The sequence below is a fragment of the Salvelinus fontinalis genome, chromosome 15 (assembly GCF_029448725.1).
Source record: "Salvelinus fontinalis isolate EN_2023a chromosome 15, ASM2944872v1, whole genome shotgun sequence".
In the NCBI taxonomy this organism is placed as follows: Eukaryota; Metazoa; Chordata; class Actinopteri; order Salmoniformes; family Salmonidae; genus Salvelinus; species Salvelinus fontinalis.
Genome location: NC_074679.1, coordinates 8,679,466 through 8,704,741, shown reverse-complemented (window position 1 = coordinate 8,704,741; position 25,276 = coordinate 8,679,466). Strand labels below are relative to the sequence as shown.

The following is a 25,276-nucleotide window of genomic DNA, read 5'->3' as shown; positions in this document are numbered from 1 at the left end:
ATTAACAACCAATTTGACAGAGATTGAAAAATGCCTAAAAACATGTTTTCACTGTCTTCATGGAGTATTGTGTGTTGCCGGGTAAAAAAATAAGATTTTGAATAAATGTTGAATTCAGGCCGTAACACAACAAAATGTGGAATAAGTCAAGGGGTCTGAATACTTTATGAAGGCAGTGTACTCAGACCTTGTTATTGCCCTCCTTGCTTTGCTTAAAGGCATCTGGCTTTGCACAACAACCTAACCCATTGATTGGCAATGTTGGCATGCCGGTCTCTGGTTATGTTAAGCTTGTTCTCCCGCAGGATCAAATGGAGCAGGTTCCAGATGAAATACAACAGTGTTTCCTGAGATTACCAAAGCATATGTAATTACTTGTTTCCTGACTGAAACATGCTTTCAACCTCCAGTTAATAAACTCTGGTTTTGTCTCACCAAGAACAAATCCCCTGGAGGTCTCCCACCCCCTCACAAGAATGCCACCATTCAAAACTAGCCCGACCCAACATCCTCATAAACTTCAGTCCCAAATGTATTTTTTATTTCATTTTTTATTTAACCTTTATTTAACTAGACAAGTCAGATAAGAATTAAATTATTATTTACAATGACGGCCTACCAAAAGGCAAAAGGCCTCCTGCGGGGTACATGACAGCCCTCTTGGAGTTCGCCTTACAAGTCCTTAACAGGCATCTTCATTAAATAGTACCCGCAAAACACCAGCCTCAACGTCAACAGTGAAGAGGCAACTCCGGGATGCTGGCATTCTAGGCATTATGTGTAAAGGTTTAAAAAACATTTTTTTTTAGAATGAGTCTGTAATGTCACAAAATTTGGAAAAATTCAAAGGGTCTGAATACTTTCCAAATCCACTGTACGTTAATAAAAACATTTAGGGAATTATTAATTCTAGGTCATATTTCATAGAAATCTGGAAACACTGAATTGTTCATTTAAAGGTACATTTTAGGCAAACATATAAATTGACGCCTTTAAACTGTATAGCTAATCAATGCACCATCATACCAATTCACCAAAAGCTTTAAAACACCTAAAAAACAGATGAATAAGATATTTGGCCACAGAAGTGCCATTTCTTACAGATCTCTACAGCTCCCGTCCAGAAACAAATCCTGTGAAATGACGTCAACACATACTGGAGGAGTTAGTGGCTAGCTTAGCTAACAAACTAGCTTTAGTGGTTAGCTTAGCTAACGAACTAGCTTCAGTGGCTAGCTTCAGTGGCTAGCTTAGCTAACGAACTAGCTACGTTATCGCAGCGCGCATGACTAGAATGACACATCGATGAACCACCAAAGGCACACCCCATTTCTGTTGAAAAATGTAGAAAGAGTGGACCTGTTCTGAATATTAGGGGGGTGGGGGGGATGTTCCCCCATCCCCCGTGGCAATTTTGCCTAGGACACACACACACACACATACACAATGAATAAAGATATCCTGCTTATTAAATGTGTCTAAAAGAAAGCGGAAGACATTTCTGATCTGTTGAGTTCAATCACACAGTGCCAAGTCTTGTTCTCCTCTGGATCCTCTGAAAGCATAACATAACCATGGTTACGGTCTGTTCAAAATAGAAACATGTGTAACTCTGATTCCATGCCCTTGGCAAAAGTATTCGGCTGGGACTTTTGGTGGAAAACTTCATACTCTTAGCAATAATTTGCGGGCGGCTAATTTGCTCCCCTGTTAAAGTTTACATTCCTCCTTGTGACATGATCTATTTTTATAGCAATCCCATATGAAACTGAGTTTACGTGACATATTGAACTTGGAGAATTCTCCTTGCGGTTCTAACATGTCTCTCTAAACATTGGTCAGAAAAGGGAACAGTAATATTATTGAAATGTTCCCACATCACAGTCTCATTAACCCCCCAACAACTTGAACACACCGTCATGCATTCACACACGCACGCAGGCACGCACACCTACACACACACACACACACGCACACACACACACCTACACACACACACACACACACACACACACACACACACACACACACACACACACACACACACACACACACACACACACACACACACACACACACACACACACACACACACACACACACACACACACACACACACACACACACACACACACACACACACACATACAAAAACAGATGATCCATGTTTCTATTCTAAGAGCACCTTTGACCCGTTGTATCATTTTGGGAAGAATAGAAAGAGGAAAGGTTGATGAAACGTTTCAGTGAACACTTCTGATGTCTGCAAGGACCTCTGTACAGATCTGTTGTTTAAATCATCTACAGTATATGTTCCCAGTCCATTAGTGCTACTTTCAATGGGTTCACCAGGTGCAGACTACGGTGTCCCGGAGGTTCAAACCAATTCAAATACGGAAGCCATTAAGTTAATGTTTTTGAGCGGGCAAAGTTTGATTTAGTCAAGTGGTATGACTACAGTTGCACACTAACAACAGGACTGCACCTGTAGCTTTACGTGGCATTTCACTCCGATGCTGCTGTACTCCTTCTTATTTCTCCCAGACTTGCATTAAGTTTGACCTATATTGTTATTTTAACAAATAATCTATCCAGCAGGCAAAAGTTATTGAAATGGTCACATATCGACGCAATTTCAACCAGTGTCAGGTTGCAATGACGTCATTTCAACCAATCCTGCGTTGGATAAACTACATGGCTGAGTTATCACACACAGTAGGGAACAGAAAACGTTGCAATGCTAGGGCAGTGAAATGTGGCGTCATGCAAGCAATGTTAGAGCGATACTGTAATCTTGAGTTATAATTAAAGCAGCATTTACATAACTTTAAACTAATCAACTACCAACCTACGAGCTCCCAGAGGAAGTTTAAGTGAAGGCGTAACGCTCCGGTTTTCCACGCCAGAAAGGCCATTAGGAACCGAAATGGCTTCGGAAGTATCTAAAGTCACCATTGCATGGCCCTTTAGCTTGGTAAGCCCAAACGCCAAGAAAATTAGAACAGTTTGGCAGGAACAACCCACAAATGGGTATGAGAAGAATTCCAAGTTTTGCAGTGTTCTTCAACCATGGACCCCGGAAAGCCTTTTTCCTCCATTATATTTCTCATGACATCATCGGCAGGAGGAGAAGAGAGTTATTGGCCAATCCAGTTCGACCTCGACAAAGCATGGCAGGACAATGTGGAACTGAGGAGCCAAAGGTCACAATTAGAGAATGCCCATCGGCAGCCATCTTGTAAAAGATACAGAGCTGAAACCTCACTGTGTGTGTTTTGTTACACTGTGGATATCATCGTAAAGCGCTTGGTTACTGACTTGTTCAAAATCATATGGAAGACAATATACTTTAAAGGTATTTCAACATGTTTTTCATAGTGTCTTTTGTATCCTTGATTCCCTTGCCAAAGCATATAATTGGATGAAATCCTTCGCCATTTCATTTGTGAGTTCATTTTATTGACTGATCATGTCTTATACAAGTAACATTATTTTATTGACTGTAGCGCAGATTCTCTCATCTTGTTCACATCTCATCACCTGGCAGGTTTCTCGTGGTCGATCCAAAACAAACCATAAACATATTTACATCTCTTTGTGCGATCAAAGTTGTGGAATCAAAGTTGTGGGATCAAAGCGTGAAATAGAACAAAAATAATCACCCACCTAACTATGTGTTGACGTAAAAAAATAAAAAACATAGAAGTAGAGGTAAAAGTGGTATTATTGTAGATGCATGAAATGACAGCAGTTTTGGAGCAAATCCTATCGTTCTGAGATACAATAGCCACAGTATCAGTCTGCTCCCATGCTATTCCAACCGAGGGTCTCGTTTCTCTTGGTCAGATCCGTTCAGGACAGTGTTGAGATTGTGCGATAGGAACCCAACATCAACATGCACACTCCTGGACCTGTGTACTTTGGACTGCTTTTGTAGTAGCACCATATTGTAGGTAACCTCAACCACACTCAAATTTGTGGCAGGAGAGCAACAGGGGTTCCTAATTCTAACATTCCGGAACTCTCCTTCATTCTTCCCCACACTCTCTCTATCTATCTCTCTCTCCCAATGAAACATTTTTTCTTTCAATGCCATAATTCACGACTTGGAGATTTGCCAGGGGAGGGAAACAGTTTTCCAGTTTACTGGCACTCTTTGCTTGGTGACCAACCCCTAAATATATATGAACATGGGTCAGGGAGGAACAGGGCGACCTTGACTGTGAGGTGCCTCATATTTCAAGGCAGCCTTGTAGGGAGCATGGCTGGTGGTTGGACTGAGCAGGGTAACAACATCAGGAGAGGGGCGGGAAGGGGGGCACCACCCAGAGACAGGGGTCCGCTGATGGTCACTCCTCTGACAGATGGATGGGCCTCTGCATGTGGACCCTTCCCTGCTCCTTTTGTCCACTACATCAATGGGAAAGTCTCCCACGGTCACCAACCCTGGCAACCCAACATGAGTGATAGCCGTGCCTATGGATATTGAAGTCTTTGTTTTACGCCACTGCGTTCCACGTCGGCGGTGTTTAGACAACTGTGAATGTGCTAATGTAATATAGAACGAACATCTTGTATAGCGCACCCTGAAACTGTTCTTGTGAAATTGAAATGCATTCTGGAATTCTCACAAATGGGGAACTGCATCAGGGTACAAATGTCAAATATGTTTATATGTCAAAATCTGTGAATCACTTTGAACCAACGTGTCAAAGTGAACCAACAGGTCTGCCGATGAATTAAAAATTAAAATTAAACTAAAACTAGTTACTGTGTTTCTGGAATGATATATTAATAACATGTGTCCTGCACAATGGCTAAACATGTTTAAAATAATATGCATTTAGTTTCTTTTTTGGTTCACTCTACAAACAGCGTTATGTCAAGAACATGAATTAAACAGAACATTCTTCAGATACAAGACAAGTGATGTCGTCGACCTCTCCTGTAACCTGGGCTAGCTGGTCCGATTGAAGACACGGGTACAGTGTCTTCAGCCTGTCATTAACCATGTCATCATGCCAGTGTGTTCGTTTTGCCCTCCATACATCAACAGGCTTACTCTGATTGCAATCTCATATTCTCCCCGTCAGCCCACACCGTCACAGAAGAACAAGAAGAAGAAAAAAAAGTGTTTTATTTCCTGTATGATTTGGTGCTTCTGTTTGGAGAAAGGCCCTTGAGGATGAATAGATGGCATGTACTCCTTAGGTGCGAGTCACTCCTTTGACAAATGACTGACAGAGTGGTTAAGGAGCAGGATGCCTTGTACCCTACCGATGTTGACATGACTGAGACTCTCATTTTATACTCTCTAAATCTGAGGCCTGTTGTGCCCGTTGACGACTCCTGGCAAACACAAATCTACCGATGGCTACCGTCAGACCTGACAACCGTTCACCTGAAACCTAGAAAGCCCAAGAGGCTGACCTCTCAACACTTAGTCCTTTCTGGGTTCAGCCACTCTTTCCTGTACTAATGTAATGGTTAATCTGGAACCAATAAGGGATTTAATGCTGGTGTTTTTCTACCCTTCCAGGACTTCAGTAGGCCTATTTATGGTAATTCAACACACTAATGCCTAACATTAGATGTAGGCCGTTAATTCAATAGAGTCATTTGGCACTGGGGCTGTTGGTAGCCGTCTAGGACAACGGTTGAGAACTACACATCATTACATACATAAATATCGCAGTTCATTTACACTGTGGACAGTTGTTTGCACAGACATTTTAAGGAGGTGTAGCTAGGGAGCTTAAGTGTTCCCGCCATAAAACCAAGCGGAAAAGCACTTGAAACGGAACCAGTGTACAAAAGAGTCAACACTAAGCTACCAGAGCTGTAGTGGCATATTTTCTCCTTTCCATCCCAAAAATATGACCTCTGCCCTGGGAGAGAGGGGCTATTTCGGACACACACTCACCGCAGACTTTACTGCACGTCCATAGAGATGATGTCAGTGTGGCACTTCGGATTGCAAGTTTACAAACAAAAGGATGCTTCTTCGTTCAACATGAATGTCTTTGGGGGAAGATGTTTCCAAGATACCCGAAAAATAAGACCGCAGACCAATGTTACTAGAGCAGAAGCCGAGTGGTGTGGATCCCAGGATTTGGCATGTTGATTATACAATACGATCCCAAGAATTTCCTCCATCTGACACGATGGGTCTTTTACAAAAGCAGATTCCTGGCAAATTGCTTCAATATTCCTCAAGAATTCATGTGGCCACAAAAACAAAAGCGAGTGATGGCACTTTTGCAGAAAAGGGCCACGAATCCTCCCCCCTCTGTGCTTCAGAGTGGTTCAGTGATCAGGGGGATTAGGGCTGGGTTGCCTGGACGATTAATGTTCATTTTTCACAGTTCCACTTCTCAGGGGAAGACACGTCTACAAGGCCCTTTTCACAGAGCAATACCCCTGACGACTTCTTCGAGCTAAATGAGCGAATGTACATACGGTGTAATTATTACCATCCATTCACCTGTCATCGCAGCGTATTATTAAAAAAAAAACTGACCGGTGAAATGTAAAATGAAATGTCTTGAAATGACAAACTAGGGATCAAAAGGAATTTAAAAAGCCATCATGATGATGTGATGCTTTTTCTACAATCACCTGTTCTCACCTACTTTTTCAAGTCTTCACTGAACAGTGTCACGAGCAAGAAAGAGAGGAAATTAGGAGGACATTGCAGAGCAGTAGTTGGACATTTGCCAAATCAGGACTCTGTCCCAATAGTCTTCAGTAGGCTCCTAATAGTCTTCAATAGCCTCCTTTCCTTCATGCCCACTGTTCTGAAAGGTATTCAGACATAGGAACTCGGTGTATGACCTAGGTCTATCCTGTCTTTTCACCTGAATGGTTGTGAGGGAGAGCACAGGAAGAGAAACCATTTAAGAGCATCGGGACACAGTCCAATCCTCCTTTTCTACCTCATCTTTTTAGTGCCGCTGTAAGAGCCAACAAGAATGATAGAAGGATTATGGCTGATGGGACAAAAGCCTATTTAGAAAGATATAAATATAGTAATGGAACGTCAGGTGCTCTGCGGTCTGGTATCCACAGCTACTAAACTGATGCTGGCTCTCATGATTACAGGCCCACGGTGTAATTTCCAACACCTGCTTTTGTTTAATCCGTTCTTCCCTTGTCTCTCACCAACCCCATTTCCCTCCCATTATTGTTAACATCTGCAAGAATAACAGTGGTTTCAAATCTACAGCTCAATTGATAGTGTTGGCTCGAAGCTGGTACAGGGGCCAATTCTTGGGGTCGGCAGCTCTCTTTTCTTTTGGTTGCACATCTTTATTTTCTATAGGTTTCAGCAAGCGATCAGTTTCAATTATGCTGAGATTCGGGGTTTTTTCGACGAGCAGAAGTGTGTTATCCAGCTGATTCATCACAATGAATGTTTAAAAGCGTTATTTTTTTTTTATACTGATTAATTTGCAAGGTGAAATCTGGTCCATATTCTGGAAAGGGGATAGCAGACAGTGTTTGTTTGGATGGTGTTCATGCACGAACCTCTCACAGAAAAATGCCTTCTGGATTTGTTTTCAGGGGAACAGACAATTAGAGGCTGTCCGTTGGGGTGATACTGACAAATCATTCACTACAGAGGATAGGGGTGAAGACAGTTCAACAAGTGTCCTTGTTGTGGATGATATAGTGTGAATACGGTCTGAGTATCTATTGAATTTAATTGAACATTTCTGATCAAGATGTTCCATGCATGGACTCAATGGAGCCTCTGCACAGTTTTCTTCACTGTAAATAAATGTCGTTATCAATCAGTCACAGAGAAGGTGATACATAATTTAGGTGCTAAAATGGAGAGCGCCACTCATTGTAACACCAAATGCCAGCTTCCTTACCTCCTTACCTCCTTACCTACGCTATATGCATGTCAGGTGGTCATTTTGGCACCAGAATGTTACCCTCACATAGAGGAGGTGAGGACGTTAGTCAACAAGGTGTAAAACATACCACCCTCCCGTCAGTAGCATCGGTCTACCTGTCAGAAATCGGGGTGAGTTGTTGAGACAGTGTTGGCTTTAAAATTGATATATTTTGCCTATTAACTGGAAATGCCTTACCAAACCATGTAACACAGATGGTAATGTCAGATTTGGATGACTCGCTTGAATTCAGAATGTTTACAGAAGCATCATCCCAGAGGCTAACAGTGTTTATGTATGTGGATGTATAGAATGTGATCAATTCCAACATGTCTACTTCAATGAAAAAGTCAAATCACTAGGCTAACAACCGATTCAATAAATACATTATCCACACATTTTGTATTCAGTTTTTTTTTTCTTTAATTTGGCACACACACAAGCACACTCTAATATAGACATTAGAATGGTATTAGCTGACCATGTCTGTCAGAATCCAGAGAAAATGATGCAGGAATCCCTTAGCTTTACCACTTTGTCGACAGTTCATAAACATGATTTAAGTGACAGAGTGAGGGTGTCTCACACTCTGATAATAGAGGAACCACTTTCCTAATGAATGGCCTGTAACTCTTAGCACTGCGTTGTCAAGTGCCACTTTTAACATCAGTGGAGAGAAGAGGAGTTAGCACGCCAAGCTGAAGCGAAGGGTTAAATAATTATATGTCCTGCAAAATAGGCCAGGGCTGTGCGTGCGTGTTCGTGGCTGTGTGTGTGTGCGTGTACAGTATTGGTGTTCATTGAATCGTATCCTGTTTCAAAGTTATCACTGTAAAAATATCGACAAGCATTTTGAGTTATTCTCATGAAATACTCTCACAATACAATCAAAGCAGAGTATATTTGTCTTGTCTCGTATGACCAAAGTGCTTCTGTCGAAGAATGAAAACTTGATTAATCAAAACAAGTGGCTGAAAAAGAGGCTGACATTTCTGCAGAGATGCCCTGCATAACCAGATCCATTCCAACAGTACATATACACTGTAGACTTGGGCTGTATAATTATCCAACACATGATTTGACAGCGGGGTATGAGTGCTCTGTACAACTTCAATTAATAAACTAAAGTGAAGTACAGTAAACTTAAGTAGGCCTACATAATGCATTGCTCCAGATGAGACGGTTCTCCAAAGAATGTCTTCCAGAGGTTTTATAATACAAACAAGATTAGGAAGGTTTAAAAAAAGTCTGCCTTTGCAGTGCACCAATCTTGAATTAACATGAAACTGTAACATTTGTGATTCCAAACGTCAATAGATCCACCGAAGGTTAGGAACCCTAAGCAAGGAAATCACCTTGTCCAAAGGTGAGAATTTTAGAATCTCATGAGAAAAGACCTAGGAGTGAATCTCAAAAATCTTTCTTCAGAATCCTTGCGTCCTTTCTCCTGGCCTCAACACATCAGAGGAGGTGAGGAGAGCATTAGAGGAGAAGATCACCATCAAGATCCCAAAATCGCATACACATATTTTGCAGATGCTGTAAAAATGTGTATGTTTCTAGCTCCAACAGTACAGTGAACCTAACAATACACGCAAATCCCAAAAATGTAAAAATCAAGAAATTAGAAATATCAGAACAAGCAATGTCAGAGTACGAAAACAAACACAAATATATATCATGGTGTTTATAGACAGTATGGACAGTAGTTATACAGGATGGTGTGTATAAACAGTAGTTATATAGGATGGTGTGTATAGACAGTATAGACAGTAGTTATATAGGATGGTGTGTATAGAGAGTATAGACAGTAGTTATGTAGGATGGTGTGTATAGACAGTAGTTATATAGGATGGTGTGTATAGACAGTATAGACAGTAGTTATATAGGATGGTGTGTATAGACAGTATGGACAGTAGTTATACAGGATGGTGTGTATAAACAGTAGTTATATAGGATGGTGTGTATAGACAGTATAGACAGTAGTTATATAGGATGGTGTGTATAGAGAGTATAGACAGTAGTTATGTAGGATGGTGTGTATAGACAGTAGTTATATAGGATGGTGTGTATAGACAGTATAGACAGTAGTTACATAGGATGGTGTGTATAGACAGTATAGACAGTAGTTACATAGGATGGTGTGTATAGACAGTATAGACAGTAGTTATATAGGATGGTGTGTATAGACAGTAGTTATATAGGATGGTGTGTATAGACAGTATAGACAGTAGTTATAAAGGATGGTGTGTATAGACAGTAGTTATATAGGATGGTGTGTATAGACAGTAGTTATATAGGATGGTGTGTATAGACAGTATAGACAGTAGTTATTTAGGATGGTGTGTATAGAGAGTATAGACAGTAGTTATATAGGATGGTGTGTATAGACAGTAGTTATATAGGATGGTGTGTATAGAGAGTATAAACAGTAGTTACATAGGATGGTGTGTATAGACAGTAGTTATATAGGATGGTGTGTAAAGACAGTAGTTATAATAGGATGGTGTGTACATACAGTATAGACAGTAGTTATATAGGATGGTGTGTATAGACAGTATGGACAGTATATGAATAGAAAAGGTGTGTATAAACAGTAGTTATATAGGATGGTGTTTATATACAGTAGTTATGAGCCTTGACTAGAATACAGTATATACATATGACGTGGGTAAAACAGTATGTAAACATTATTATAGTGACCAGTGTTCAATGACTATGTACATAGGGCAGCAGTCTCTAAAGGGCAGGGTAGAGTACCAGGTGCTAGCCGGATAGTAAGAGTGACTAAGTTCAGGGCAGGGTACTGGGGGAGGCTAGTAACAATGACTAAGTTCAGGGCAGGGTACTGGGGGAGGCTAGTAACAATGACTAAGTTCAGGGCAGGGTACTGGGCAGAGGCTGGCTAGTTGTGACTATTTAACAGTCAGATGGCCTGGAGATATAAGCTATTTTTCAGTCTCTCGGTCTCTACTTCGATGCACCTGTACTGTCTCCGCCTTCTAGATGGTAGGGGTTTGAACAGGCCGTGGCTCGGGGGGCCAAGCTGAATTTCTTCAGCCTTCTGAAATTTGAAAAAAGCGCTGTTGCACCTTCTTCACCATGCTGTCTGTGTGAATGGACCATTTCAGGCTGTCAGTGATGTGCACGCCGAGGAACTTGAAGCTTTTCACCCTCTCCATTGCGGCCCCGTCGATGTGGATGGGGGCGTGCTCTCTCTGCTGTCTCCTGTAGTCCACGATCAGCTCCTTTGTTTTGTTGACTTTGTTTTGTTATTTTCATGGCACCACTCCACCAGGGCCCTCACCTCCTCCCTGTCGGCTGTCTCGTCGTTGTTGGTAATCAGGCTTAACACTGTTGTGTCGTCAGCAAACTTGATGATTGAGTTGGAGACGTGAGTGGCCACACAGTCATGTGTGAATCAAATGTTCAAATGTTATTTGTCACATGCGCCGAATACAACAGGTGTAGACCTTACCGTGAAATGCTTACTTACAAGCCCTTAACCAACAATGTAGTTTTAAGAAAAATAAGTGTTAAGAAAGTATTTACTAAAATAAATTGAAGTAAAAAAAATTATAAATACAGGGACTATAGAAGGGGGCTGAGTGTGGAGGTGTTGTTGCCTACCTTAACCACCCACCAGCACACTCTGAAGTCAACTAGAGACGGACTGGCCATAGAGGAGTTTTGGCCAATGCCATATGGGCCGGTCCATCTTTAGCCTAGTGGGCCGGTCTGAAATGTGTTATTTGGGTAATAATGGGGGGCCTTGAGGAAGGAAAGGGGTCGGCGTGTTAGAAACACCCGGCCTAATATCCGGTCCTAATCTGTCCCTGAAGTCAACTATACCACTTCACTGAAACGATAGCCTTCCTCTAGGGTTAGCAAAGGGGAGGTCACCATGTGAGGGTAGGCTTACCTATTAAAGTGCCTTCACCACATTGACCGGCGCTGAGCAGATCAGGGGTCAAATCTGTGGTCAGAGGTGTCTTGAGAAGATGCTGTGGTCCTTAACCAGACTGCACGGTTACAGGTTGAGCTCTGAGAAGATGATGTTGGTCCTAAACCAGACAGCACGGTTACAGGTTGAGCTCTGAGAAGATGCTGTTGGTCCTAAACCAGACAGCACGGTTACAGATTTTGCTCTGAGAAGATCAAGTCATGCTCTGAGTGTACATTTTGCAATGTCTGAACAAATATCTGTTACAAAAGAGGAAAGCGAGGACTTGACAGAGGACTTGACAGTACTGTATGTTGAACATTTTACTGCTCAGTTTTATAACTGCATTAACATAAAGCCATCTGTCACACTTACAAATAGAGAAAAAAAAGATGGACAGTCACCATGTCTCAAAATCTGTTTCAGACTGTATTAGTGTATTTGGTTTATTTCAGTACATTTGAAGACACTTTTTCTACAGAGTGGCTTTGAGTTTTATATGACAGAATTTATAGAATGATCATTTTTGAATCTCCCATGTCGCAAGACCTTCCATAGGCTGTCATTACTAAAATGTCTAGCGCTGCTGTGTCTATTTGTCCAGTTGAACCGAGAAACCCACACTGCACAAGGTGCTGACTCTCACTCAACCAAACGTTGAAACAACATTCAGTGGCGAACTTCACCACAACAATAAAGGACCATTTGCCACAGTACCTTTCACAATATCAACGTGACAATTGTTTTGTCTAGGAGGCTGACAAAGTAGTTGTTTTCATCTAGACACCTTGGGTGTTTGGAGTAAGAAACACACTGAGCCCTCGGGGGTTTGTTTGACTAAGGTTACCCAAGTTGCTCTTGGAGAGAGATCAAACCTCAGCGAGGCCCGAGCACCCTTCATCGTCATCCCTCATCACGCTGCTGTTATTTTGTTTAGCCTTTTACACAAACCACTCACTGGAAGGTGATCGCTCGCAGAGGTTTTTCTTTTTTCATTTTACATTTTGAAAGAGGAAAGCTTTGGGGGGGAGATACGTTTGGGTTTGGGAGGATGGTGGGTGTGGGTGGGTGGGAGCGTTGGGTTTGGGAAGATGATGGGTGGATGGTGGGTCGGTGGCTTGGGTGGGTGGGCGGGTGGGTGTGGAAGTTGGTTTTGGGAAGATGGTGGGTAGGTGGGTGAGGGCAGAGGGTTTGGGAAGATAATGGGTGTGGGTAGGTGAGGTCGTTGGGTTTGGGAAGATGGTGGGTGTGGGTGTGGGTGGGTGAGGGCAGAGGGTTTGGGAAGATGGTGGGTGTGGGTGGGTGAGGGCAGAGGGTTTGGGAAGATGGTGGGTGTGGGTGGGTGAGGGCAGAGGGTTTGGGAAGATGGTGGGTGTGGGTGGGTGTGGGTGGGTGAGGGCAGAGGGTTTGGGAAGATGGTGGGTGTGGGTGGGTGAGGGCAGAGGGTTTGGGAAGATGGTGGGTGAGGGCAGAGGGTTTGGGAAGATGGTGGGTGTGGGTGGGTGAGGGCAGAGGGTTTGGGAAGATGGTGGGTGTGGGTGGGTGAGGGCAGAGGGTTTGGGAAGATGGTGGGTGTGGGTGGGTGAGGGCAGTGGGTTTGGGAAGATGGTGGGTGTGGGTGGGTGATGTCGTTGGGGTTGGGAAATTATATGGTGGATGTGGGTGGGGGGGTTGGGTTGGGTTTGGGAAGATGGTGGGTGGGTGTGGGTGATGTCGTTGGGTTTGGGAAAATAGATGGTGGATGTGGGTGGGGGGGTTGGATTTGGGAAGATGGTAGGTGAGTGTGGGTGAGGGAGTTCGGGGGTAGTGCAAGACTTGTCATCACACATTCCATGTCCTGGCTGTATGAGACCAAAACGTGTATTTCCTCAGCGCTTCTCAATTCATGGGCGACAGTAATTCCTCTTTGCCCCCTTTTGCTTTAATCCAATTACAAAACACATGCAGAAATGCAATAACAGTTTCTGTGCCAAGACATCCACCCCACCACCACCACCGCTTAAAAAAAAAATGGTTTTGTGTTGGAAGAATATAATAATCTTCCATGTTGCTATCGAGAGTCGTGTTACACACCTGCCGAGTCTTAAGCTGAAAAAATAACATCCAACTGTTTTGAGGTATTTGAGAATGGCTTAGAGTGAACTTCAGGTACAAATCCTGCCATCCTGCTAAAATCCGGGTGCTCAGTCGACGCACTGAGCTTACATGTTTCCCTTTGCAGGTTTTTTCCCATCCGCTTTGAGTGGAAGAGACTCGGCTGTCATGTGTTTACAGTTGAAGATGAAAGAAGTCTGTCATTGACTTGATGAATTGTCTCGGATCAGCGTTTTTAAAAGTGAAAGAAAGAGAAAGCGCAGTGACATTTGAAATTCATGAACAGATGAAGGTCTTCCATTCAGATATATTTAGCCGTTGCTGAAATGTGTCTCAGAAAATGGGGTGATCATTCAAAACAGAAGTTCAGTTTTCAGGCAGGGGAATGGAAAGTACAAGGACCAGTAGGAAGCCCCCACCTCTGTTTCAAGGGGTCTGGATTCTGTTCAACATAGACATCAGTCATTGGTGAGCAAGGGAACTTTGTCCAAACCCATTTTGGATAACCAAAAGGTGAGAATTAAGATATAGGATTTGTTATATCTCCTATAGAATCCTACAGGATTCTCACGACCCAACAATTTTGTCATCTCTATTAGAATCCTATTATGACTTGTTTTCTTAACTGAACCCATTCAATTATAGTTTGTTGTCATTTGTTCCAGTACAATAACATTGATTACAAAATATGAATTGATCGGAAACAACAGTTCTATATTCATTTTTACTGTTATATTTTAGCAGACACTCTTATCCAGAGCGATTTACAGTAGTGAGTGCAGACATTTTCATACTTTTCTTCATACTGGTCCTCTGTGGGAATTGAACCCACAACCCTGGTGCTGCAAGCACCATGCTCTACCAACTGAGAAGCAATGTGGCAGTGATTCATGGCTGCAGGTTCATTAGCAGCATGACCACCAGTCAGTAAGACCACCAGTCAGTAAGACCACCAGTCAGTAAGACCACCAGTACAGTAAGACCACCAGTCAGTAAGACCACCAGTCAGTAAGACCACCAGTACAGTAAGACCACCAGTCAGTAAGACCACCAGTCAGTAAGACCACCAGTACATTAAGACCACAGTGTACAGCATCTCTACATTGCTTATATGCAAATAAAAAGTAGAAGGAAAATACCTTTTAGGTACAGTAAAAATCAGATATGTGAAACGGTCGTCGTAATCCTCCTCCTCGGACGAGGAGAGGCGAGAAGGATCAGACCAATATGCGAAGTGGTTAGTGTTCATTATTTTAATGAAAGTAAACTGAACACTTCAAGATACATAAACAACAAACGAGAATCAAACCGAAAGCAGTCCCGTGTGGCACGAACACTGACACGAAATACAACCACCCACCACCAACAATGTGAAACAACCTACCTATATATGGTTCTCAATCAGAGGAAAACGTCAACCACCTGCCTCTGATTGAGAGCCATACAAGGTCAATTAACATTGACACTTAACATAGAACAAATAACACAGACTGCCCACCCAGCTCACGTCCTGACCCACTAAACACAACTATACAAAAGGAAAACAAGGTCAGGAACGTGACAATATGAGCATTTCTTTCATTTAATATACAGACCCCTTGACTTTTTCCACATTTTGTTACGTTACAGCCTTATTCTAAAATGGATTAAATTAATTGAACCCCAAAGTCAAAGTGACAAAGTGAAAATATTTTTTTTTGCAAATGTATTACAAATACATACGTATTCAGACCCTTTGCTATGAGACTCGAAATTGAGCTCAGGTGCATCGGCTTGTTACAACTTGGAGTCCACCTGCGGTAAATTCATTTGATTGGTTATGATTTGGAAAGGCACACACCTGTCTATATAATGTCCCACAGTTGACAATGCATGTCAAGCAAAAACCAAAGCCATTATGTCAAAGGAATTGTCAGTAGAGACCCGAGACAGGATTGTGTCGAGGCACAGATCTGGGGAAGGCTACCAAAACATGTCTGCAGCATTTGAAGGTCCCCAAGAACACAGTGACCTCCCTCACTCTTAAACGGAAAAATGTGGACCCACCAAGACTCTTCTTAGAGCTGGCCGCCCGGCCAAACTGAGTAATCGGGGGAGAAGGGCCTTGGTCAGGGAGGTGACCAAAAATCCGATGGTCACCTTCCAGAAGGACAACCATCTCTGCAGCACTCAACCAATCAGGCCTTTATGGTAGAGTGGCCAGATGGTAGCCACTCCTCCGTAAAAGGCACATGACATCCCACTTGGAAATGTGTCAAAAGGCACCTAAAGGACTCTCAGACCATGAGAACAAGATTGATGAAACGAAGATTGAACTCTTTGGCCTGAATGACAAGCGTCACATCTGGAGGAAACCTGGCACCATCCCTACAGGGAAGGATGGTGGTGGCAGCATCATGCTGTGGGGATGTTTTTCAGCTTCAGGGAAAGATAAACGGAGCAAAGTACGAGAGATCCTTGATGAAAACCTGCTCCAGAGTGCTCAGGACCTCAGACTGAGGCAAAGGTTCACCTTCCAACAGGACAACGACCCTAAGCACACAGCCAAGACAAGTCTATGAATGTCCTTGAGTGGCCCAGCGAGAGCCCAGATTTGAACTCAATTGAACATCTCTGGAGAGACCTGAAAATAACTGTGCAGTGACGCTCCCCATCCAACCTGATTGTTTGAGAGGATCTGCAGAGAAGAATGGGAGAAACTCACCAAATACAGGTGTGCCAGACTTATAGGGTCATACCCAAGAAGACTGGAGGATGTAATCGCTGCCTAATGTGATTCAACTAAACACTAAGTAAAGTGTCTGAATACTTATGTAAATGTGATATTTCAGTTTTTTATTTGAAAAAAATGTGCAAAAATAGTGTAAACCTGTTTTGATTTGTCATTATGGGGTATTGTGATGGCATTATGGGGTATTGTGTGAAAATTGATGAGTAGAAAAAATATTTTAGAATAACACTAACGTAACAAAATGTGAAAAACGTCAAGGGGTCTGAATACTTTCCGAATGCACTGTATACACAAAATGATGTAGACACCCTGTAACGGCTTTCTTCTGTGGACGAAGGATCGGACCAAAACGCAGCGTGGTTAGTGTTCATCATGTTTAATTAAAGCCAATAAACGTGAACACTGCAAAATACAAAACAACAAAATGTGAAAAACCAAAACAGTTCTGTCTCGTGCAGACACACGAAGACATGAAGACAACCACCCACAAAACCCAACACAAAACAGGCTACCTAAATATGGCTCCCAATCAGAGACAAACGACTAACACCTGCCTCTGATTGGGAACCATATCAGGCCAAACACAGAAACAGGAAAACTAGACACACACCATAGAATGCCCACTCAGCTCACGTCAGAACGTCAGAACGTGACACACCCCTTCAAATTAATGGATTTGGCTACATAATGGACCCTATTCCAACTAAACTACTGAAAGAGCTGCTTCCTGTGCTTGGCCCTCCTATGTTGAACATAATAAACGACTCCCTATCCACCGGATGTGTACCAAAACTCACTAGAAGTGGCAGTAATTTATCCTCTCTTGAAAAATCCAGACCATGTCCCAGAAAATATAAAAAACTATCGGCCGATATTGAATCTTACATTCCTCTCAATTTTTTTTGAAAAGCTGTTGCGCGGCAACTCACTGCCTTCCTGAAGACAAACAATGTATACGAAACACTTCAGTCTGGTTTTAGACCCCATCATAACACTGAGACTGTGCTCGTGAAGGTGGTAAATTACCTTTTAATGGCGTCAGACCAAGGCTCTGCATCTGTTCTCGTGCTCCTAGACCTTAGTGCTGCTTTTGATACAATCGATCAGCACATTATTTTGGAGAGATTTGAAACCCAAATAGGTCTACACGGACAAGTTCTGGCCTGGTTTAGATCTTATCTGTCGGAAAGATATGTTTGTCTCTGTTGATGGTTTGTCTTCTGACAAATCAACTGTAAATTTCGGTGTTCCTCAAGGTTCCGCTTTAGGACCACTATTGTTTTCACTGTATATTTTAGCTCTTGGTGATGTCCTTCGGAAACATAATGTTAACTTTCACTGCTATGAGGATGATACACAGCTTTACATTTCGATGAAACATGGTAAAGCTCCAAATTGTCCTCCCTCGAAGCCTGTGTTTCAGACATAAGGAAGTGGATGGCTGCAAACGTTCTACTTTTAAACTCGGACAAAACAGGGATGCTAGTTCTAGGTCCCAAGAAACAAAGAGATCTTCTGTTGAATCTGAAAATTAATCTCGATGTTTGTACAGTCGTCTCAAATTAAACTGTGAAGGACCTCAGTGTTCATCTGGACACTGAGCTCTCTTTTGACAAACATATCAAGAATATTTCAAGGACAAATTTTTTCCATCTTCGTAATGTTGCAAAAATCAGGAACTTTCTGTCCAAAAAATTTGCAAAAAAATGTATCCATGCTTTTGTCACTTCTAGATTAGACTACTGTCATTCTTTACTTTCCGGCTTTACTTTCCGGCTACAAATCGGAACGATAGGTCGGAGCAAGCCCATGTAAGCTACAAAGCATTACATGGGCTTGCTCTGACCTATCGTTCCGATTTGGTCCTGCCGTACATACCTACACGTACTCTACGGTCACAAGACGCAGGCCTCCTTACTGTCCCTAAAATTTCTAAGCAAACACCCCCCCCAACCCCTCTTTTTACGCTGCTGCTACTCTCTGTTTATCATATATGCATAGTCACTTTAAGTATACGTTCATGTACATACAATCTCAATTGGGCCGGCCGACCAACCAGTGCACCAGCACATTGGCTAACCGGGCTATCTGCATTGTGTCCCACCCACCACCCGCCAACCCCTCTTTTACGCTACTGCTACTCTCTGTTTATCATATATGCATAGTCACTTTAACCATATATACATGTACATACTACCTCAATCAGCCTGACTAACCGGTGACTGTATGTAGCCTTGTTACTTTTATAGACTCGCAACTGTATATAGCCTGTCTTTTTACTGTTGTTTAATTTCGTTACCTACCTATTGTTCACCTAATACCTTTTTTACACTATTGGTTAGAGCCTGTAAGTAAGCATTTCACTGTAAGGTCTATATCTGTTGTATTCAGCGCAAGTGACAAATAAAAAAAAATTCAGTAGGTCCAATGAATGAGTGTAGTCTGGCCCAGGGGTGTGAAGGTGAACGGAAAGGCATTGGAGCGACGAACCACCCTTGCTGTTTCTGCCTGGCCGGTTCCCCTCTCTCCACTGGGATTCTCTGCCTCTAACCCTATTACGGGGGCTGAGTCACTGGCTTACTGGTGCTCTTCCATGCCGTCCCTAGGAGGGGGGATTCACTTGAGTGGGTTGAGTCACTGACGTGATCCTCCTGTCCGGGTTGGCGGCCCCCTCGGGTTCGTGCCGTGGGGGAGATCTTTGTGGGCTATACTCGGCCTTGTCTCAGGATAGTAGGTTGGTGGTTGAAGATATCCTTCTAGTGGTGTGGGGGCTGTGCTTTGGCAAAGTGGGTGGGGTTGTATCCTACCTGTTTGGCCCTGTCCGGGGGTATCGTCGGACAGGGCCACAGTGTCTCCCGACCCCTCCTGTCTCAGCCTCCAGGATGTATGCTGCAATAGTTTTCGTGTCGGGGGGCTAGGGTCAGTTTGTTATATCTGAAGTATTTATCCTGTCTCATCTGGTGTCCTATGTGAATTTAAGTATGCTCCCTCTTATTCTCTCTCTCTTCTTCTCTCTCTCTTTCTCTCTCTCTTTCTCTCTCTTTCTTTCTCTCTCTCTCTCTTTCTCTCTTCTCTCGGAGGACCTGAGCCCTAGGACCATGCCTCAGGACTACCTGGCCTGATGACTCCTTGCTGTCCCCAGTCCACCTGGTCATGCTGCTGATCCAGTTTCAACTGTTCTGCCTGCAGCTATGGATCCCTGACCTGTTCACTGGACGTGCTACCTTGTCCCGGACCTGCTGTTTTGAACCCTCTCTCTACCACACCTGATGTCTCTAACTCTGAATGAACGGCTATGAAAAGCCAACTGACATTTACTCCTGAGGTGCTGACCTGTTGCACCCTCTACAACCACTGTGATTATTATTATTATCTGACCCAGCATGTCATCTATGAATGTTTGAACATCTTGGCCATGTTCTGTTATAATCTCCACCGGCACAGCCAGAAGAGGACTGGCCACCCTCAGAGCCTGGTTCCTCTCTAGGTTTCTTCCTGGGTTCTGGCCTTTCTAGGGAGTTTTTCCTATCCACTGTGCTTCTACATCTGCATTGCTTGCTGTTTGGGGTTTTAGGCTGGGTTTCTGTACAGCACTTTGTGACATCGGCTGATGTAAGAAGGACTTTATAAATACATTTGATTGATTGATTGATAGTGGAAAGCCTTCCCAGAAGAGTGGAGGCTGTTATAGCAGCAAAGGGAGGACCAACTCCATATTAATGCACATGATTTTGGAAAGAGATGTTTGACGAGCAGGTGTCCACATACTTTTGTAGCGTATGTCATGTAGCGTATAATAGTCAGCTAATGTTCCCTTTTCCCTCTTTGGGATCCGATAGAAAAAGAAAAACCTACAGATAATGAAAGTCCTATTGGACTCCTATTGGATTATATCCTATAGGATAGGTTGCAACATCTGATAGGATTTTCTTTTTGGATTTTGATAGGATTTTGTTACTGGAATCCTATAGGATTTTGTTTTACTAAGAACCTACAGAGAGAGGGGGTGGAGCTACCACATCTTTACTCATGCGTCTCCCCCAGAACCCAATCCAATATCTGACACAATTACGCAATATTTTAGTTCTGGGTTTTTGTAACGGTCCTGACCAGTTTTATGTTGTTTTTGTATGTGTAATTGGTCAGGGCGTTAGTTTTGGGTGGGCAGTCTATGTTATCTGTTTCTATGTTGGTTTTGGGTTGCCTGGTATGGCTCTTGATTAGAGGCAGGTGGTTTGCGTTTTCCTCTAATTAAGAGTCATATTTAGGTAGGGCGTTCTCACTGTTTGTTTGTGGGTGATTGTCTCCTGTGTCGTGTCGATGTATGTACCATACGGGACTGTTTGGCTGTTCGTTTTCGTTTCGATGTCGTCTGTTTCCTGTCCGTGAGTTTACGTCTAGTTATGTAAGTTTATGTTCAGGTTTCGTCAACGTCGTTTTCTTGTTTTGTAAATTTGAAAGTGTTTTGTGTTTCGTGTTGCCATCGTCGTATTTATAATAAAGATGGCTTATTTCCCTGAAGCTGCATTTTGGTCTGATGATCCTTCTCTCCTCTCCTCGTCTGAGGATGAGGAGAGCGACAGCCGTTACAGTTTTCCTGCAGTCACATGACCAAATCGCCCTCTAGTGGCCTCATGGGTGGAACGTTATTTTTTTTACATTATAATTTCATAATCAATAAACATTTTAAAAAACGCTGAAAATCCGGTGTTTCTATGTCAAACGGTTTTGCGTTATTTAAGTCTTCTGAGATAAAGTGTAATATTAGGATGCAAACTCAAAATTGAATACATTTCAACTCTATATCTGACATAGTACAGGAGTCTTCCTTTTTCATTAAGCCCATAACCATGTGTGTGAGGTGTCTACTTTTGTTTCAAAGTAGATTTGTTGAAGACTACTAAGAAACACCCTGACTGCAGTATAATGACGGACCGTTGGTTATCTACCACACTGCTTTTTGCTAGCAAACGTAGCGCTATATCCAAAACTGATAAGGTGGTGATGTTTGTGATGTACGTTTGTGATGTACGTTTGTGATGTATGTGATGTACATTTTGACGTTTGTGATGTACCCTACCTCAAGTATATAGTGCCTTACCAAAAGTAACCCAATCCAATACCAAAAGTAAGGCAGCTCTTGTGAAACACAGACAGAAATAGCTCTAACCATGCAGGGGTGACATGTTAATGACAGTATAAATCCATGTAATTGGTTTGGTTCTGAAGTCAGTCACACCCTGCAATTATAAAATTGATTTCAATAACAGAAAATAACTAATTTAGCCTTTTTCTCATTCTAAGCCGGCTGGGCATGTGTCACAGTATTATGTTATGGGGTGGTTCACATTCATTTGAAATATTTATATCATTAGGAAGGGGGCCTGTCATAAATGACCTTTGACTTCAAAGATCAAATTTACATTTATGATTTTTTGAACACACCCTTGTGTGAGGTAACACATTTCACAGCTGAGGAAAGTCATTTTGTGGATTTGAACTGATGTACTGACCCTTGCAATTACTGTTGATTTCCACTATGATTCATGTGATGATGCTTTATGGAGAAAATGACTTTCCTCAGCTGTGAAATTTGTTACCTCACTGGTGCCCCCCCGTCCCGTCCCGTCCCGTCTCACCAGCCACCAGTATGGTTCTTGTTTAGTAAGACAGAGTTGAAACATTGGCGAGAATTCATGTTTCTTATTGGACTAGTTTCACCCAGTTTCTTAACGTTTTCTCCTTCATGAAGATGTTTCTGCTGAACTGAGGTCTCTTTCATTGAAGATTAATAATTTTACTACAAATGTGGGATTATTCTACAAAAATAACATTGACAATGTAGCTTCCTCTGTTGAGGAAATTTTACTTTACTTCTGCCTGAATACGGAAAAACATGGTAGAACATTATCGATGTTATTATTATTATTTACATGTTATCATTTAAATATTATTATTAACATATTATTATTATTTATATATTACTATATACAATAATTAACATTACAAAGCCCCCTTGAAATAGAGTAGTCATTGATGCTCAAATCGAAATCCCTCTCACATCCATGTGATAATGAGCACAATAAAGATAAAACAGACTTAAAACACAATGTGTACAGTCACACTCTCTGAGCCTCTTAGGCCCTCATCCTTTCAAATGAAAAAGAGGAACATGATCTGACTAATATTTGAGGTGGGTCTCATAGGTATTGTCTGTTGTGCTTGGCTGAGGCTGAGCCCCAGCTCTGAGTTCAGGAAGTCATGGCCCTGAACACACCAGAAGTCACCTGCAGCTCAGATCAACTCTGGGGGCTCTGTGTGAGTGTGAGTGTGAGTGAGAGTGAGAGTGAGAGAGTGAGAGAGTGAGAGAGAGAGAGAGAGAGAGAGAGAGAGAGAGAGAGAGAGAGAGAGAGAGAGAGAGAGAGAGAGAGAGAGAGAGAGAGAGAGAGAGAGAGAGAGAGAGAGAGAGAGAGAGAGAGAGAGAGAGAGAGAGAGAGAGAGAGAGAGAGAGAGAGAGAGACAGAGAGAGACAGAGAGAGACAGAGAGAGACAGAGAGAGACAGAGGACACAGCTGTATTTTCTATGGACACCATACATACCATACATTTTGCCCTGAGTAGAGATACATTTTTGCAGTTTTAAAAATAATTTCCCGACATTTATCACGTTTTTTAATGACTTTTGCCATGTTAATATGATGTCTGAGTGAGAATGACTAACACAATCAATGGGGGCCCCCTGGAGGTCAGGGCTCCTGGAGGTCAGGGCTCCTGGAGGTCAGGCCCCCCCGCCGGTCAGGGTCCATGGGCACGTGCCCTAAATTGTTAGCTAATTGAGTGACTGTCAGTGACTGACATAACAAGAGAAAAAATGCTGAAGCCAAAACCAAATTTCTAATTTGCACCTTGTGTACTCTTCTATTCTTACTCTCAATAGTAAGTTGACTAAGAGGCAATATAACTCCCAGATACATTTTCTCTTATAATCATTAAGATGTTTAATGGTGACAGACAAGGTTTCTTCTGGATGGTGTTCTACTGTTTCGGTGGAAAATGTAGGAGTTTCAAAACATAAACAAAGTATTCCTTTTCAACCAATACGATTTATTTGCCCTGTCACTCTTAATTAAAATGATCTCTAACGATACAAACTCTTGTATATTTCAAAAGTAATGATTCAATAGTAATGATTCAAAAATAATAATTCAATAGTAATGATTCAATAGTAATGATTCAACAGTAATGATTCAATGGTAATGATTCAATCGTAATGATTCAATAGTAATAATTCAATCGTAATGATTCAATAGTAATGATTCAATCGTAATGATTCAATAGTAATGATTCAACAGTAATGATTCAACAGTAATGATTCAATAGTAATGATTCAAAAATAATAATTCAATCGTAATGATTCAATACTTTATTTGAAACACCTGTGTATAATGTATGTACAATGCCTGCTATGAACATCCATAACAGCACATCTATCCTTATAACGGCCTACTTTTAAGTTCCCTAATGAACATTCATAACAGCACATCTATGATTCAATAGTAATGATTCAAAAATAATAATTCAATAGTAATGATTCAATAGTAATGATTCAAAAATAATAATTAAATCGTAATGATTCAATAGTAATGATTCAATAGTAATGATTCAATAGTAATGATTAATAGTGTCGTCCCAGGCTTCCAAAAAAGTGCTGAATGATTCAACAGTAATGATTCAATAGTAATGATTCAAAAATAATAATTCAATCGTAATGATTCAATAGTAATGATTCAACAGTAATGATTCAATAGTAATGATTAATAGTGTCGCCCCAGGCTTCCAAAAAAGTGCTGAATTTGTTTAGACATGAAATGTCAGTGAACTGCAACAGTACAGGTTATACAGTACACATCGACAACAGGGAAATGTGCCTTACGACATCCAACAGACTGCCCTCCCTCTCATATTCACTAGCAATATGGAACTCCGGCTCACTCGTGAATCTGATTTAATGTTTGTATGGTCAATTTGTTATTAATGCATCACAAGTATAGGCATTTGTGAGTTTAAAGTAGGCTATTATAAGGATAGATGAGCTGTTATGAATGTTCATTAGGGAACTTAAAAGTAGGCCGTTATAAGGATAGATGTGCTGTTATGGATGTTCATAGCAGGCATTGTACATACATTATACACAGGTGTTTCAAATAAAGTGTTATCAAACGTATATCTACCATAACTCATTACAATCCCAAATCAGTCAGAGTGAGCATGCCTAGCTGTTTTACTACGACCTATAGAAAAGGAATAAAAAGCCTCAGTGGGCTGGAATCCAGTCAGACACAGACCCTTTGAACCTCTCAAAGTTTAGTGTTAAGGGCATAAACAATATGAAATACATAACGATGGGAAATAACCCAGTATGGAGTTGACCCTAATTTAAACCACAAAAGATCTGAAATTGAAAGAATGCCACCATCAATGTCGACTAGATTCTGAGACCCCGGCGCTTTAATTTCTCCTCCAAGCCTATGACTGAGCCATGCACTGTGCAGTGGCAAGGTGCTGAGTAACCTACAGTATATATGTGTTATACAGTAGTTGTTCTAA

General features: G+C 41.9%; 1 protein-coding gene across 1 annotated transcript; it reads right to left on the bottom strand.

The window, feature by feature from the left end:
• Positions 1–11,931: 11,931 nt before the first annotated feature.
• Positions 11,932–13,673, bottom strand: LOC129811224 (uncharacterized). The gene is made up of 2 exons (XM_055862383.1): positions 12,880–13,673; positions 11,932–11,965 (listed from the first exon to the last, which is right to left on the bottom strand). The coding sequence occupies exons 1-2, from the start codon at positions 13,671–13,673 to the stop codon at positions 11,932–11,934; spliced, it is 828 nt and encodes a 275-aa protein (XP_055718358.1).
• Between the last annotated feature and the right edge of the window lie 11,603 nt (positions 13,674–25,276).